Source organism: Simochromis diagramma, unplaced genomic scaffold (genome assembly GCF_900408965.1).
Source record: "Simochromis diagramma unplaced genomic scaffold, fSimDia1.1 OVJJ01000585.1, whole genome shotgun sequence".
Classification (NCBI taxonomy): domain Eukaryota; kingdom Metazoa; phylum Chordata; class Actinopteri; order Cichliformes; family Cichlidae; genus Simochromis; species Simochromis diagramma.
The window spans coordinates 4571931-4590164 of NW_024387398.1; the positions used below are offsets into that span (position 1 = coordinate 4571931).

The following is an 18234-nucleotide window of genomic DNA, read 5'->3' on the forward strand; positions in this document are numbered from 1 at the left end:
TAGAACTACTGAAGCTAAACTCAGATATATGAAATAAAAAATCAAAATACGGCCAAAATATTATCAAACGGCACATGAATATCTTGTTAATAATATGTTAGAGCATGAAAGTTCCATTCAGCTACACACATTTCCATCTGAGCAGTTGTCAGCGGTCAGTAATCCAAGCTTAAACTTGTCAACTCTTTGAATAACTGATTCCACCACTGAGACAAACATCAGTAACAAATCCACCATGTGGCTGCTGGGAAAGACATATTTGAATGCAACAGGTTTCAAAACAGATTTTTAATAATCTAATGTTTAATGCGAAACAATGAACATTCATTAACATACAGCATATAGTGTGCATTTACACGATATTCTAATCTTTTATGGGGGGGTTTAAATATAAAGTGCAACACTCACTGGCAACTAGTAAGGCATTTTCTAAACACTGCAGAACAGAAAACAAAATATTTATTATTAATGTTATTCAAACAAAATTAACCTAGGGAAAACTAATCCTGGAAGTTTGTTTTAGTGGCATCCTGCTTTACATTTATCCAGGTCCACACATCCTCACATGGGAATCAGGCCAGCTCAACACAGCTGCTACAGTCAGCTACTCGGCCGTGTAGCTAATTCAAATTAATTGCTTTTACTGGATTGACTGGAAGCTAAAATTAAAGTTAAGAGGAGTGTGGAGTTGATATAATTTTTTGGTGTCCAAGGCTTCTTCCTGCAAGTCCCATTTAGGCAGACAGTTTGATAGTCTGTTGTCATTGGTACTGCAGGTAGCTCTTGATCCTGTTAGGCAGAGGAAGATGGGAAAGAAGGTGGAGTCTGTCGCGTCCAACGCAGTTTCTGATGCACTGACGACACAACTGGCTAAGCAACCGTGGTGTAGCTATGAAAAGGAGACAGGAAAACATTATTTATCACTGTTAATTGGTGGTTAAAAAAAAGACAGAAACAGATCAAAGCAAGGTCAGGAAGGGATCAATGATTGCGAACGAAACCAAGCAAAAAGTAAACTCATACCTTCATAAAGCAGTAGAAAGCCTTCTGTAAGACTGCTGGGTGGAGCCACATCCACTGGCCTCTGAAACTCTGTGTTTCTGGCATTAATGTCTGCGCCAAAGTCCAGCAGCAACTTCACTACAGCTGTGCAGTCTTTTTCTGCAGCTGCATGTAAAGGTGAATCCAGGGATTTACCTTTCTGTACATTTGCACCTACATGGAGGAGACTATAATTATCCATAGTCCAATCAGAAAACTCCAATATTGGATACCTGTATTGTTAAGTACAAGTAGCTTTGGTTAATTTGTGATTATATTTTTAATTTACCTTTTCTTTACTTGCCTAAATTAGTACCTTATTTCAAAGACTGCAGTGAGACACAAATGGGCACACTAATCACTTGTATATGTAATCAGTCACTTGTTGGGTATAAATGTGGTCCCACTTCTTATTGAAATTGCAATGTGTGCTTTGCTTGTATTAAGTTCTTGTTTACTAAGGCTGCTGCTAATAAAACAATTAGTTTGTCTGTTTCTTATGTGATAGAGCTCTCATTAGCTCTTTGTTACACCTTTTGCACTTGACAATTTGCAGTCTCATTGTTTGTCATATTGCTAGCACAGAATTTATCATATTGTTGTTTAAATGTTTTTATCCCCCCCCCCCCCCCAGAGGCCTCTAAAATCCTCTGAGCATGCATATATTTATTATATATCAGTTTGTTTTTGTGTTTCTAATCTTTGCGCTTAAGTCCATATGTTCACATAGGACTTTTCTGTAAACATCGACACAGTTCTGTGAACTGACCTTCCCTCAGGAGTTTCCTGGCACATTCGAGCTCTTGGCAGACGCAGGCTGTATATAGTGCTGTGCCCAGGTGAGGAATGTCCATGTCCACATCTGCCCCCCAAGTCACCAGAGCCTCTACACAACCGTAATGACCTGGAAGTAATGAAGCGTGAAGTCAGTAATCAGTAAGTGACAATGCAAAATAATTCTCCAAGCTGTCTGCTCAGGCCCTGTTGGATTTATAGCTAAAGCTGTTTATCATAGTGCAAGTAAGAACGTGCTTATAGCACAGTAAAGGACACAAAATCAGGTCGAAAGTCAAGCGTAATCTGCAGTGAGGGGAACTGCGATAATGTTGGGTTATTTTCTGATTATAGTGCTCTGATTATACCGTTAGTCAAAAATAATGACTCTCATCAGCAAAAGCCGGCTCTCACAAGCTTAAGTCTCTTAGGACTGGTCCTCTAACACCGGCTCACTTTGAAGTAAATGGTCCATGTAGAATAGTCTCTTTTTGCAAGGGGATATCTTTCCATTGTGTTTCACATACACCCACACAGTATGACATGCATAATCATGTAACACTAACTTGAATCACAAAAAATACTGAAAATAATCAGTTTATGAATTTTTGTAAAATCGTTGGCCATGACATACCTTTGCTGGTTGCTTCGTGTATCGGAGAAGGTTGATATACAAGACTCTGGGGTTTTGCTCCATTTTCCAGAAGGATTTCCGTGCATGCCACACTGCCCACTGTACAGGCATTGAACAGAGCGGTGACTCCATCAATTGTAGAAGCATTGACCTGTGAACACATTTTGCTTTTATTCTTATTTTTAGGCCTTATTTAATCATGCAAGTTGACTAATAGTAACAGCCTGGGGGTACAGTTGAAAGGGAACAACAACAACTTAATTGCTCTGCAGTGACTGAAACAGGACATTGCTCATTTGTTACCCTTACCCAGATTTTCCCAGCCATGGAAATTTAATTTGACCTGTGCAACATGGCAACATTAAAGAGTCACCAGGCCACTATAGGACTTACATTTGCTCCTGCATCAATGAGTGCTCTGGCACAGGCAACATGGTCTCCAAGACAGGCCTCATGCAGGGGTGTTACATGGTCTATAGTCAGAACATTTACATTGTGACCCTGGAAACAGAATCAAATAGCCACAAATATTTAGTGGGCATGGATATTTATGGGACATTAACTCATAAATGAACAAGAACATTAATAAAGTTTATCTCCTCTTACAAAACACAGACATTCTCTTCAGTCAGGGTTCTTAGCGATTTTCAAACTGTGATGATTTCAACAGCAGAGATTAACAAGCCTGCTAATTAAACCAATTAAATCCAACTGAAAGCCAGTAAAGAGCTAATAAATTACCATCTGAAGTCCTGTAATAATTGTCCTACTTTGTTATGAATTTGTCTGACTAGAGCAAAGCATTGTTTCCTCTGTAGCTGAAGTCACAGGCTTTTTTGTAGCACACTCTGTGAGCAGCTGGAAATGCAAGTGGAGATTTCACTTTTAATGCATTTGTATTAGTATTGTACTTGTTTTTGTTTGTGATTATTCTTTCCTTAGCATATGCTCAAATAATAGTTCCATGGTCAAACTCCCCTCACACACTATACATAAGGGGCATGTATATGCCATAAAAACTACAAAAATCACATTCATTTTAAAACCATGTGGTTATTGTAACCCATAGTACAAGTTTGAGTATTTACATTTTGTGTTGTTGACATTTAGCTAGGCTGTATATTGAAACTTATGAACTGTTGTTAAGTATGTACATGTTTAAAGTGTCAGATAGGGCAGTAAATAGAAAGTACAATCTCTTACAATTCCAGGGGTTTGGGCCATGAATTAAAAAGAAAATCTTTGGGTAAATAAGGCCTTTGAACTACTGTACAATACATGATATATCATACCATGCCATTGTTTATTTTCCAAAAACTAGGCCAAAATCCTAGAAGCACTATGTGAAAAATTAAGTACACTCCATGATTCAATAGCTTGTAGAACAAACTTTACTCTGACATTGTTCTTTAAAACAGGGTTTGTGGGGATTTATCCACAGCTTCCTCAAGGTCTCACCACAGCATTTTAGCTAAGAGGTTGATCTGGACTTTGACTGTCCCACTGCAACACCTTGGGTCTTTTCTTTTTCAGCCATTCTGTTGTAGGTTTGCTCTTGTGGTGATGTTCTAGTCTGTGACCAAATTTCAGCTAAGCTCTAACAGATAGCCTCATCTTTAACTGTAGAGGGGTGTTGAACGGTGTTCATGGTTAGCTCAGTGACTGCTAGGGGCCCAGGATGTGTGATTGCAGAAGAAGCTCAAATCATCACCCCTCCACCACTGAGCTTGACAGTTACTATGAACAATTACTGTCACTATGAAGTGATTGTGCTGATATGTTGTGTTTCTGTTTTGCCAGATGTGGCACTGTGAATAATGGCCAAACATCTCCACTTAGGACATTGGTTCCAGGTGCTGCCATGTTCGTTTTAGTGAGAACAGGCTTTCTACTGGCAACCCTTCCAAACAAACCATATTAGTTCAGTCTTTTCCTAATTGTACTATAATGAGATGTAGCTTTTGGGTTTTTGGCAGTGTCTCTGGGCATTGCAGAGATGAATTTGGCAACTGTCTTGAATGTTCTCCACTTGTGAATAATCTTTCTCACTGTAGAATGATTTGGTCTTCCCAAACAGATCAGCAGCAACAATTGCTTCTTTAAGATAATCGCCTAGTTTTTCCTTATTTGTTGGCAATGTGCTAAACATTGACACACACCTGCACGCTCCAGACCAGCAAAGTGCCAAAATCTCTGCTCTTATATCAGTGGTTACACTTGCTGATGATCAGTTACTCAGATGCTTTTACCCTAATGCATTTAGGGTGTACATAATTGTTTCTGCACTTTGGCTCAATTTTTTTATCATGAAAATAATGACAGAGTGTGTGTTATGTCGTGTTTTTTTAATTCATTTTAGGTGGTATTTACAAGATTTGTGGAGCTGTTCAGAACCATGCATCCATTTTTATCGGCTTATTTAGTTCAGGGTCGTGATGGGGCTGGAGATAATCCCACTGGTCTTAAGCTTGAAGGGTAAAACTGGACAGGTGACCCGTCTGTATCAGGGCTCACCTAGTGAGCCAGACAAACACTCATGCTCACATCCACACCTATAGCCAATTTAGAATTACCACTTAACCTATCACGCATGTCTTTGGACTATGGGAGGAAGCCAGAGTGCCCATAGAGAACCACAGGCAAAAGAGATAACATACAAATTCCACTCAGAAAAGTCCCAGCTGGTCAGGGGATTTGGACCTTCTTGCTTTGAGGAAACAATGCCTACTATTGCACCACTGTGCTGCCTTGTAAGGAACAGCTTTATACTTATATATATATATATATATTTTAATATGCACTGATACATCAACTCTTATAATTGACAGATAGTGTGAAACAGTATCTTCCCTGTTGGATCACTAACATTATTAGCATTTTTATGCCGCATGGAAAGCTAGAACTACGTAGTGAAATATGGAAATAGTTATCAATAATTTATCTGGTAGGTGTATACTGTGTTATTCTCATTAAAAAATATTGCTGCTACAAGCATACCAAGCATATGCTATATTGTAATCTTGACCCAGGTAATAATTTTATACAAGTCTTACAGATAACTTTATAGCAGTCTCCAGAGTTTTATCCACACCTTGATCTCTTTATCAAGGTGTGGATAAATCTACAAAGTTACTGAACCACACTGGCTTGTGGAAGAGATGGTTACAACAGGATTCATGTTTGCAGATGAGAGGTTACACATTACCCGCCTGCCTCCAAGGGAATTGTGTTTTTCTTCACCTGTAAAATGAGGGTCCTCAAGGCCAGGAGGCGGCCCTGACTGGCAGCATCGTGGAGGGGTGAGCGGTCTGCCCAAGATCCTGTGACAGGAATATGAATTCAGTATTCAATTCAGTATTGAACACTTAAATGTATTATTATTTACTTAATTCTCTCATCCAGAGAAATAAAAATAAAATCAACAGTACAGAGTAAGCTTCAAATATGCATTCTCCTGCCACACATCTAAACATAGCAAGTAGGTGTTTTAATCTCTCAAGTCACGTTTTACCTTTCATCTTCCAAGAGTTAATGCACCCAGCAGCATATGGTTATGTGACTTAACAGCGCTTGAAAATTCCTGATGCATTAAACTCTGCACTATCACACTCCATTCACATGACAAATGAAAGTAAACCTGCCAAACTGGCTGTGCCCTTTTAATAAAAAAGAAGGAACTCCAGAAAAAAGAAGAAATGTCTTCAGGCACACCTGAGTCAATGTCCAGAATAACAGCTGATGCATTCCACACGTTCTCATCGTCATCATCTTCATCCATCCTTTCATCCATATTCTTTATAAATTATACAATAATCCACAATAATACACAATAATATACAATATTAAATCATGCTTTTTTATTCATGCACCTTATTTTCCCTGACTGACATTAAAATCTGAAATACAGACAGGACCAGCTAGAGACATCAAACAGATTTCTCAGAACAAGAAAGACCATCTCTACGGGACCGTGACAAATACCCTGAGCTTGGTCAATTAGTATTCCATGGAGTGGGTACACTTTAGATTAAACAGCCCTTTGGATGATAGCTACAGATTATGTTGTTGTCGTGTCTGTCTTCCCTCAGAATGTGCCTTCGAACCGCCTGTTCCTGAGAATGTGGAGTGTTGTTTTGGTGGCTGTGTGAAAGTGTGCACTGCATAGCTGGGAATGGAAACTAGGGCAGGATGCGGCTGGGGGAGGGGATATCATGACTGCGTTCTATTAATACATTAGAGAGAAAGAGCTGCCGGGCCAACAGTGTCTTCATTTAATATTGAATGTACAGTTCAGGATTTCTAAGTAGCTTTTAAGCTAATGAAAGAAAAGTGGGCTATCAATGATATTTCTAGTATGTATTAATGTGAACACAATTAATGGCTTTTATACTCATTGGATTAGCAATGCAGTATTTATAGCTCATTTGTAAACACTGAAATTGTGTGTGTGTGTCTGTGTGCATGGAAGGCTTCTGTAGGACTCTAAAGAAAACATTTACATTTGACCTCTGACCTTTTACAGTTGGGGTTAAATGCATTGCAGGGTGTTTGTAACCATAATTTATTTATATTGTGGTTACATTTAAGCTGTGTTTGCCATCATCGTACAGATATATTTTATTAAACAAAGTAACCAAATTAATAAAAAATCAAGTGTTAGTGCTTTTTAAAACGACCTGTCTCAGAGTACTCACTGTGTTGTTGACCATAATCATAGAACTCTGCTGATATCCTGGCAGCCTCTTTGCGATTCCCACGGACAATGTAGAAGTATGTCAGCAAGTTAAGAGAGATCTTAACAAAAAGCTTAAAGCAGAACAGTGCCAAGATGCTGAGGTAAACATTTGACAACTGGGCTGCGAAGGGCTTGTTGGTGAATTCCTCTGTATGGTCTGACATTTCCTCTGGCACGATACAGAAGAGCTTTGGTTATGATGAACGCAGGATCAGATGCCACTACAAAAAGCATAAGAGTAGCCTGCTTTTTCCTCCCAGTGCACTGACTAGTTGGCTGGTCCTGACAAAGCACGGGCTGGAAAAAATTCTCTGCAGCTGCTACTGTGCCTGATTGCAACAACTGAAATGTAAGTGTACACTATGTTTGGATGTGGGTGGGCTCAAGTTATATAAATTTCAAACTTACAAACTTGTTTTAATTGCAGAGGTGATGTAATTTTCCCCAAAAATGTAAGTCGTGGCAGTATTTAATTCATATTTTTCATTAAAATGTCTTTTTGCACGAGTTGAACTAAATATAGGGGCTTAAATTCTGGTTTAGTTTGGCTGAACATGTGTTTAATTGTCTTGCAGTCAGTTGAATAAACGATCATTTGAATCTAGATAAAACTGATGTGAATAATTAAACTTCATTTCAGCACACACACACACACACCTAAAATACTTTATGTGCGTTTTAAATAGTTTACATTTTTTGCATGCAAATTTTTTTATCAACCAGCGCTCGTCGTAGTAAACTTTCTTTCGTTTCCAAGGGAACGCCTCTTGATTACAACGCATGCGCGACAAATCTTCACCCTTTTCCGCGAACATCAAAACGCTTGTGCTTCCCCGTGTGGATGTTTCTCAGCTGACATTTGTTCGTCAAATGAGGGCTTGTCAGGTGTTCATACCCGCTGTGGTCGCTCTCGGATTAATTGTCCCTCCTGTGTTTTGCCAAAATGTGAACTCAAGTGAAATTGGGACTCAGTTAAACGGCTCTGCCGCTGATTTCGGGGCATACAGAAAGCAGTTTCACCGCACGTATAATGTAAGCAGCGAGGAATTTAGTCGCCGTCATGTCAATTTTCAGGTATGTAAAGTGAGGGAGGCGTAGAAGAATTCTTAAGTGTCACACTTAGCAAGTGTGAAGTGCTCAGACGGAAAACTGAAAACAAACTGGGGGAGTACTTCTTGTTAGACCACGCCCACTCACGTAGAAGAAGGAAATACGGAAAATAATTTTGGAAAATTTTGTTGAATGTTACATTAAATATAGATATAAATATAAAAAGCATACAAATACTGGCATAAACTGAGATAAAGTGAAAATTGTACTACAACACTGGAACAATAGTTAACACTGGTGTTCCGAGTAACATGAGGGAGGTGAACATAAAGTTGCAGCTTAATAGCTGAAGTCGTATGAAATAAAAGCAGTTGTGCGATCAAGAACATTTAATTTAGTCTTTCACTCTTACCTGCTTCCTTATTTCCCAACTGGTCGCCACAGTTTTATACTGTGTATATTGATATGATTAGCAACATATCTTTTATAAGCTGCTTAATATGTTTTAACATCTGTCAGCATAACATGCTTAGAGGTTTTTTTTGGCTTTTATATTAACAATTATGTGTTTTCTTAGTCAGAGTTGGATAAGAAAAGTTTTGAGAGGTTTCAAATACATAGATGTAGATTATTTTCATCACCCTTTCTATCAAAAGTATTGAACATCTACATGAACAACTTATTTTAAAGACCAGAGTTTACTGTTATGTTTTTCTGTCCTTTCCCCCCTCCCATTTAATATCATTGTACCGTTTCATTTGTGTAATTGCAGAGAGCTACAAAACGGCACACCTATCTGAACTCATTTTCCACAGAAACACAGTCTGCCAAGTATGGCATCAACCAATTCTCTGACCTTTCACAGGAGGAATTCAGAGGTAGGTTGATATTTTGACATAGAGGTATGTTTAGTGAATCCTTTGGACATTTTATTAATTTATATTTCTGTCCTGCCTTTTGTTAAACTAGGCTGAGTCTGCAGAATCATAGTTTACACTTGTGTTTGTATAAAAAAAGAATGACTTTGAACTGTATCTTTTATCCACAGATCTGTACCTGGGAGCAGTCTATGAGAGAGCTCCTCTCTTCTCTGGACTGAGTGTAAAGGAGCTCCCAGACAAATTTGACTGGAGGGACAAGGCAGCCGTGGCACCAGTCCAGGACCAACAAGCAGTAAGTTTTACACATGATACTGTAGTTATACTGTACATGTGGGAGGTTAGCTGGAGATGCTTTAGATGCAGAGACACAATTGGACATATAAAGTCATGCCTTTTCATTATTTATGAATAAAGCAATCAATCAACAAACAGGTACAGAATACCAAATACTACACAGGCTTTGATAATGAATGCAAGTCTTCACCAGTAACACAGTCAAAATTATGATGTAGACACTTGTCAGGTGATTCTTTGCTTTTCACTTTTAAGTAGGTGAAAATTTATGATGCCCTGTGCAAGAGATTTCAGTGCTTCAGTTTTAAGGGTGAATATACATTTAACACTTTTTAAACATATTTTTTTTATTTAAATTCATGTAATTTATTATTTTTTTCCCCACCAAAGTGAAAAAAGCTGTGAAAATTGTAAAATAAAAGCAATTTTAAGTGGTTTTAGTTGATCATAAGCGCATTGAGGCAACTGTTGTTGTGATTTGATGCTATATAAATAAAATCGAATTGAATTTAATCTAAAAGCATCTAATTGAAAATAACACAGAGAAGACAAAACGCATCAAATGTTGACATGAGAATGTGTGGCTGGTATTGTAAGTGTAAGAATAACATTTCTTAACAGAAAAAGAATGTAGGGATTTCATCATATACATCTATGTGAGGGACAACTGAGATTTTGTACTGAAGATCATTGCATGGGCTCAGAGAGGACTGAAAATCGTCGTCACTGAACCCAGTGTATCCCTTCATCAACAGATTCAAGTTAAAAATTATTTTTCATCTATAGAGAAAGCGTATATAAACAAGACCCAGAAACTCTTTTGCCTTCTCTCAGCACCAAACTCTTTCCCGTGTCCTGGACAATCAAAACTTGAAACTCTTTTTAGTAATCTCGAATGCCTAATCATCCAAGCTGAAATGTGGTAGCTTTGAAATATAGAATATTTAAGAATTTATGCAGACATTTTTTTTTTCATTTAAAAAAAGTCTAACATTCTTGTTGTCACATGTCTCAAAGTGAGAATTAAGGTGAGTGGAAAGAGACTTTTTTTTCCAGATGAGTACATTGGGAACGCTCTTCAAATATGAAGCATTTAATATGAAGTACCAGAGAGGAAAAGGCATATTTGACTCAAAGGCGACCTCGGTAATGGTAGTGGAAGAGCAAAGGAGCAATGACAAACTAAACCTCTGGAGCTGTTGCTCAGGGAGCAGAATGGACCTGGGGGTACAGAAGGGAGAGGGTTAGTGAGACTGAGTTGTTGCTTGTCCCTGCTGAAGATACACTTTTTGCTCTTTTTGTCCTTTATCTCTTTAGTCAGTCAATTTGCCATAGGGGATGATGATATTGCTGTAAAACTGTTGTCCTAAGGGAGAGACATAACCGGTTCAGCTGAACGCCATCATGATCATATATTTTACTTTGCTCCATTCAGGTAAAGTTTCGCACTCCAGGGAGATGCACTAAATGACCACTCTCACCTACCACTCTCCTCTGCTGCGGTTTTACCGGACAGATGTTTTTTTCTCTAGCTCTGCCTGTGGACCTGCAGAGTTTTTATAATACATAGATGGTGAGACAGAATATAAACTGCTGTAGGATGCACACAGACCCGATATATCAAACCACTCACATCTTGTTAATGCTTCTTGATCCATTTTTTTTTTACCTTTCTTGATTCCATGTTTGTGTCTTGAGAACATTTGATCAGTTTAAAAGCAGATAGCCCTAATATTGTGTATACTCAGCACATGCTTATGTTGAGACCAGGCAATATTGACTGATTTTGCTTTCAGCATTGATTTTAAGCCGTGAAACCATATTGAGCAGCAAAAATTGGATTTTAACAGAGAGCTCAGTTTTTCATTACATCTATGGGAATACATTTATGCCAAGTAAGTGAACTGAGCATGCAATATTAGGATGCCGTTTGGAGAATAATATTTGCTCGTGCAAATATTAAGCAAAAAAACAAAACAAAACACACAGACGCACACAAGAATCCCTCACATGATGAACTAGTGTATGTACCAGCAAAAAAGCAATACTTGTTTCAGGAAAGCGTTTTTTAATCTATATCAGATATAAAATATGAGAAATTATTTTGCAGTCTGAATACAATAAATAAACCATAGACATAAAACCTTAAATTAAGACCTTTAACTGAAGCAGATATTAACATTTTTCTGAAGCGTGTGCATACCTGTGGTTTTTCTGTCAGTAGATGGCAGCAGAAAACAATCGGTCACAGTCACATTATCACGTACCGCGTAGAGCATTTAGAAACTGAAGATACTTGATTAAACCGTCTAAAATCTCGTGTCAGTCTTATAACACTGGCAGAGGGCTTTTTAGATGATTATTATAGTAGGATTATATAGACAGATATGCATAGGTAGTTCATTTCCAGAAATAAATAAGAAATAGCTCCTTAGGATGGTACAGTGTGAATAGATTCTAGGTCAGGAGCTGGATCTAAATAATGCTTGCGAGATTTTTTCTTTTCTCTTTTGTCTCATTTCTGTAATTTTACCTTCACAGTGTGGGAGCTGTTGGGCTTTTAGTGTGGTTGGTGCCATACAGTCTGTCCATGCCATAGGAGGCTCACAGCTGGAGCAGCTCAGTGTGCAGCAGGTTGTTGACTGCTCCTATCAAAATGCAGGCTGTAATGGAGGCTCCACAACTCGGGCTCTGAACTGGTTAAAACAGGTATGCTGATAGTCACACAACGTTAACAGATTTTTAGGTCTTATAAAAGATGCTTCCAGAATCTTAGCTTATAATACCTGAAATGACCAAGGTTGCAATTAACATTTCTGTATCACTAAGGCAACAGGAGAAATTGAAAATATGGTACTGTCTAAAAGTCCGAGGCCACCTCTCATTTTTCTGTTCTTTGCTTCCAAGGTGCCAAACTTTCTAATATTTTGTGTCTTGAACAGTAATTCAACAATACTTTGTTCCTGTTTCCTGTTTAGTTGAATATATGAAAAATGCCAATGATACGTTTTACAGGCATACAATATATTTTTGCACCAAGGTGATTTATAAAGAAAATTTAGCCAAAAACCAAAAAAGTGAGGAAACTGGACATGTGGAGTACAAAAGAAGAAATGACAGTCCTTAAAAAATCTATCTACAGCAAATGAACATTATCTGAAAGTCATGTCCTTAAAAAATGGGTAAAAATCGAGCAAAAAGCTGACAGAGGACCTGAGAGATGCACCTGCCCTTCAGATGATCCTTCTGCTGTTCACTGAAGCCTCATGAGAAATGTTCTCAGTGGATAGGTGGCTGTCAAGAAGCCATTTTTAAGAAAGGAAGAGAGTGAGATGGTGAGAAAAGATTGAAGTATGTCAGTTTAAACAAGAACTGAACTGAAAATCTGTGGCAACAGGTGGAGTGATGAATTCAGATGTGACATATTTGGTTTGGAGGAAGTGAGGAGAGGTACCACAGTGATTAGTAAAACATGGTGGAGGCTCTGTCGTGGTTTGGGGCTGCATCTCAGCCACTGGTGTTGGGGATTTTGTCAAAACACTATCAGTCAATGGACTGGCCTCCAGAGAGCCTCTGTCAAGAGGTCACCTTGACAGAGCATATATATACTATATTCCCATATATCTTTGCATGTTTCAGTAAATTGCTGCACCTGCTTCCCAATTTTCCTAGCAAAATTTAAGGAAATGAGTGGGTGGCTTAAAACCTTTGCACATCACTGTAGAATCACACGATTTAAAACTTTAGCATCTATAAAATCTGTGTAACATTGTTTAGACATACACATTAAGAAAAATGAAATAAAACAGACATGCTGTGTACTAATGTTCATTATTTGCTTTGCAGACCAGAATGAAGTTGGTGAGTCAGTCTGAGTATCCCTATAAGGCCAAAACAGATATCTGCCATTTTTTCTCCCAGTCACATGGCGGTGTTGCCGTAAAGAACTTTACAACACATGACTTCAGGTGAGACTTTATTTTTTTATCAAGTTTTCTACAAGGAACAAAAGTTAAATATTAACTTCATAAATTTAAGGAGAATAACATGCAACTTTAATGTGGGTTTCATAAAGTACCAAGGACGGAGAAATGGGTGTGGGATTGGTTCTGTGCAATCACAGTGTTTACTCTGTCAACACAGACATCAATAGCTCACTAGCACAGAGGTTCTTAACTCCGGGTCAGTTCTTTTGGCCCAAAGGTGAATCTGATTGTTTTTACTTAAAATTGAACAGAACAGGGACTTTGCTTCGTGCATATGTAATGCCTTCTGTTATTGTTATTTTTGCCTTCTCAGTATAATACTTTCATAGCTAGGCTCTGAACCCACTGTTAGAGCAGATTTAACTGAGCATCCAAGTAACCTAAGATGATGTTTATTGTTTATTATTATTTATTTATGTGCAATCTTTTAAACAATAGTATACATTTTAATTTATTAACTGTTGTTTTCTTGACGTTTTTCTGCCAAACATGAATGAATTTGTTAAAAACATGGAGGGCAGCCATGTTTCTTCTAATATTTTTATTACAGTATCAGTATGCAACCATGACCTTGAATGGTACAAACCTCATTTATCATAGACTCCATATATTGGAAAAGAGTCTTGGTAGTGATAATTTACTGTGCTAACACACAGCAAATTATCACAACCACGACTAGTAAGAAACAGGAGTACTGTCTGCCTGGCAATAATTCTGCAAGTAGTAGCAACTCTCTTGGTGCAAAGTAAAAGAACTACAAATCACTTGTCAGGGAAATGGGGGGACAAGTGAGCTGAGATTTGCAGTACCATCAACTGGCCTTCAATACCATGGAGGCAGAGTGCCTCATCAACCTGTGCTTTGTAGGATACAGCCATGGGAAGCTGGAGAAAGGAGAGTTAAACTTGAGAATAGATTTGTACTGCTGCTGCAGGACCCTGGATCTCTGTGAGATGGCCTAGATAACCTCTTATCTTCACACAGCAGTTTAAGGACTTAAAGTAGTAATGGAAGTAAAAGACTACAGGGAGAAATAGCAACTAGACCTCAGACTCTGAATGTGGTTGATTTTGCTTCTTTAACTCAAGAGCGATTCAAAAATATACTGCTTTTCTAAACTCAGTAATCGGGTTGGACACCCAGCTATGAAAAATGTACACATGGACCAAATCCATTTTGGAAACAAATAAAACAATCAGCATTTTTGTAATGGGATTTTACCAACATGTTGTTCATTCTACTTTAATATGGAGGCATTTATCAGAGAAGTTCATAAACTCAACTGATTATTTCAACTACATGCACACTCCATGAAGTGCTTTAAAAAACAAACAACAACAAACATCTTTTTCACATTCATCTTTTTTAGTGGAGTTGAAATTTGTGTTAACAAGTCAAAAGTAAAATAGTCAGCCACCCCAGCTGCTACCTGACAAAAGTTAAATACATGATGAATGCCATAGCCAGGAGATTCTCACTCTGTATACTGACTACCAAGGTTTGGAATTCACAAAGGTTTGCAGAAACTCAGTGATACTTCATTTCTATATCATAAATATTTCTTGTTTTCACTAAAGCCTGTCAGACAGCCTCGGGCCTCTCAGAGTCGCTGCTGCCAGAATTGTAACAAGAGGTTAGAATTTAAGGTGATATTCTTAAATCGGACACTTTCAAGTTCTGTTGCTGGTTTATAAATCACTTAGAATCAAACTAGGTTAGGCTGCCTTCTGCTAGTGTGCTGCATGCAGATGGAAACAACTTCCTTCCTGATGATATATCATGCACGCCAATCTAGCCACTTTCAGATTTAACCCAAAAACTCACTTGTTCTCCACTTGTCTGTGATGGATTGGTTTCTGTGTTTTATAGTTGTTGTTTTCAGGTCAGCTTCTAATGGCATAACTGCAATGTAGATTTATTCATAGCGGACTTTTATGTTCATATTTTATTTTCTTTGGATGCATTTTATTTCCTTTTGCATACTTACCTGTCATTCCGTGCTCTTATATTTATAGTTTATTGTGGCTCACTATTTTTGAATGACAGTTTTGATGCTTCCCTTTGTCCCTGTAAAGCAGTTTAACTTCCCTCTGTTTGAAGTGTGCCATGTAAATAAAGCCACTTTGCCTTCCTAAACAGAACTTGAAAGTGAAGTGCTGATATTGAGATTTATTGCATATCAACACAATGTTACTTAAATTCCTCATGTTCTCTCATCCACAATTCACTGATCCAGTCTAAACATTTTCCTTAGACCTGTATGTGTCTTCTGAGGGGTCTCAACGTTAGGTCACGGAGTTTATCAAGCTGCTGGAATTGGATGTTTCTGCAGGGTGGAGACTTGGGGAGGTCACAGAGATGGCTAATCTCATGGTTAAACCAGATTTTTACTGCTGCAAAACACCATAAAGTTTTAACACAACCTCACCATAAACCCAAATGACTTTATTCTGACTTTCTTCGGTATAGATTTGGCACAAACAGGGGCTTCAAGCACCATATGTAGTAAGGCTGGCAGAGTACAGCGTGACATAACCCCAGCGGGAATCATCTTGTGGAAGGACAGAGAGTGTAACTGAAGAGGCCAGTTTTTGAGCAACAAACTGACGGGAGAAAATGCACCACATTTAGTAAAAATCAAACAAAACTGATGTGCTGATAATTGAAGTTGATTAGTTAAATATTCTTCTACAACATTTAACTGCCTGACTTTACATTAGAGTAGTAACGTAATTATAAGAACACGTTGTGCTGTGTTTTTTTTCCAGTGGTCAAGAGAAGGCAATGATGGGTCAGCTAGTACAATATGGCCCTTTGGTTGCTATTGTGGATGCTGTAAGCTGGCAAGATTACCTGGGAGGCATCATCCAATACCACTGCTCCAGCCAATGGTCCACCCATGCTATTCTGATTGTCGGCTATGACACTACCGGTAAATACTACCACATGTCACATTTAAGTGAGACAAAGTATTTTGAATAGTTTAAAAAATATGACTTTATAATTTATTTGAGCTAACACAATTTTCGATTTTTAGAGATTTGTAATCCACTGTGAAAGTAGTTTAAACCTGCATTTGATCAGAGTTTTTAGCTTATTTCGAATCCTCAAAAATAAAATTTTTATTTCAAGTGAAATATGAGCCAGCAGGAGGAAAAAGTTTTACATGTCAGATCTGAAGACTAAATAAAATTAAAATGTTTTCATTTCTCAAGGTCCTAAGAACCAAAGTTCCTTATTTCATCTCAACTCTTTTACAACTCCTGCTTGTCTAGTTGCAAGTAATTTACGAGATTAAAGCAGAGTTTGAGTTTTCTTTTTAAAATTGCCTTATTTACAGTGTATCATTAAGTATTTTGCTATTTCACCTTGTACCCTAATGCCCTGTTCTCTTAGCATACAGTGATCAAAGGTTAGCTGAAATTGTAATCATTAACAATTTGTGTACTCATGTTGACGTGATGTACCAGATGTTCTGTTTATTTCGATGTTTATCTACTTCTTTTGGGATCCAGAAAGTGGACACTTATGAATATTAGAGGCGAAACACTAGTTTGGTTACAGCTGTGTGGTAGCAGCTATCTCATACTTTATTTATGGGCATAGTTTAGACAAAAATACTTTACATTTATTAACATCAATTATTTCAAACACTTCTGTTTTCTAGGTATTACGCAAGCATTGGAGTGATTATGTAACAGTCTAATGTGGGTGCAGCACACATACTAAGTAGGTCTTCTTTACCTAGTAAATAATTCAGTCTTAAATGCATGTTGTCTTTCAGGGGACATTCCATACTGGATTGTGCAGAACTCCTGGGGAACAAGATGGGGAAATGAGGGCTATGTTTATATAAAAATAGGTGGTAACGTTTGTGGTGAGTTTGACCTTTGATCTTGACATTTTATGTTTATATGATCGCTCAGCTTAAGATAGGTGCACTGAAGTGTCCAGAATCCCCTTGGGGAATAACAGTATTTCTCTATTTTCTTTTTCTTTTTGCAGGCATTGCAGATTCAGTGGCAGCTGTTTTTCTTTGACAACTGTGTGTGTGTGTGTGTGTGTGTGTGTGTGTGTGTGTGTGTGTGTGTGTGTGTGTGTGTGTGTGTGTGTGTGAGATTACCAGTGCCAAAATTCAAATCATTCATCTGTTTGCTTTCGAGTACCACTTTAAAATAAAATAAAATACTTTTATAAAATACTTTATTAATAAAGTACCAAATAAAATACTTCATACTGTTGGCAAGTGTTGAATTTTAATAGAACAATAAAACACATCACTGCAAAAATACAATAACATGAATTGTTCCATCATATAAAACACATCTTATTAAATACATACAGATATATGTCATAGGTTATGAGTCATACATTTGGCTATAAAGATATTTCATTAATCAGTGCATAAATACATGACAAAATTAATTTAAAACTTTACAAAAACAACAACAACATTATGTACAATTTTATGGTTCATATTTATTCTGTGCAAATGGTTTTGTTTTAGACGTTGATGTGTTTGGTTCATTGGTTCATCATTTGCTGTACACCTTTATGCACTCAAGACACATCTGAGTAGTCTGAAATGGCTCCCTCCATGACACCATCACTGTGCTGAGATGAAAGATGATCCATTTTTGTAAAAACTCATCATCGCCACCAGCGTTGTCCTTGCACTCACAGTTTGATCACTGCTCTCACTGATCTGTTTGCTTTCAGGTCAATCTCAGCCAATTTACATAAATTTATTGAGGAAACATCTGAGCACCTCTTATCAAGGAGCCATCTGCAGTACTTTGTGGCTCACTGTCAAGATTAAAGTAAAATAGTCTTAATTTG

General features: G+C 37.7%; 2 protein-coding genes across 4 annotated transcripts; one reads left to right on the forward strand and one right to left on the reverse strand.

Moving 5' to 3' along the window:
• Nucleotides 1–326: 326 nt before the first annotated feature.
• On the reverse strand, nucleotides 327–7957 carry asb5a (ankyrin repeat and SOCS box containing 5a). Of its 3 annotated transcripts, none has more exons than XM_040010368.1 (7): nucleotides 6161–7083; nucleotides 5690–5769; nucleotides 2843–2950; nucleotides 2450–2600; nucleotides 1811–1945; nucleotides 1024–1215; nucleotides 327–889 (listed from the first exon to the last, which is right to left on the reverse strand). In XM_040010368.1, the coding sequence occupies exons 1-7, from the start codon at nucleotides 6237–6239 to the stop codon at nucleotides 762–764; spliced, it is 873 nt and encodes a 290-aa protein (XP_039866302.1). In that variant the 5' UTR covers nucleotides 6240–7083; the 3' UTR covers nucleotides 327–761. The 3 variants fall into 3 exon arrangements, with proteins under 3 accessions (XP_039866302.1, XP_039866301.1, XP_039866300.1); XM_040010366.1 differs by lacking the exon at nucleotides 6161–7083 and adding an exon at nucleotides 7144–7957 and having other exon boundaries at nucleotides 329–889; XM_040010367.1 differs by lacking the exons at nucleotides 2843–2950; nucleotides 6161–7083 and adding an exon at nucleotides 7144–7957.
• On the forward strand, nucleotides 7949–18215 carry ctso (cathepsin O). Its single transcript, XM_040010365.1, has 8 exons — nucleotides 7949–8258; nucleotides 9007–9112; nucleotides 9283–9407; nucleotides 11951–12118; nucleotides 13256–13377; nucleotides 16164–16327; nucleotides 17180–17272; nucleotides 17401–18215. The coding sequence occupies exons 1-8, from the start codon at nucleotides 7965–7967 to the stop codon at nucleotides 17433–17435; spliced, it is 1107 nt and encodes a 368-aa protein (XP_039866299.1). The 5' UTR covers nucleotides 7949–7964; the 3' UTR covers nucleotides 17436–18215.
• Nucleotides 18216–18234: the final 19 nt, after the last annotated feature.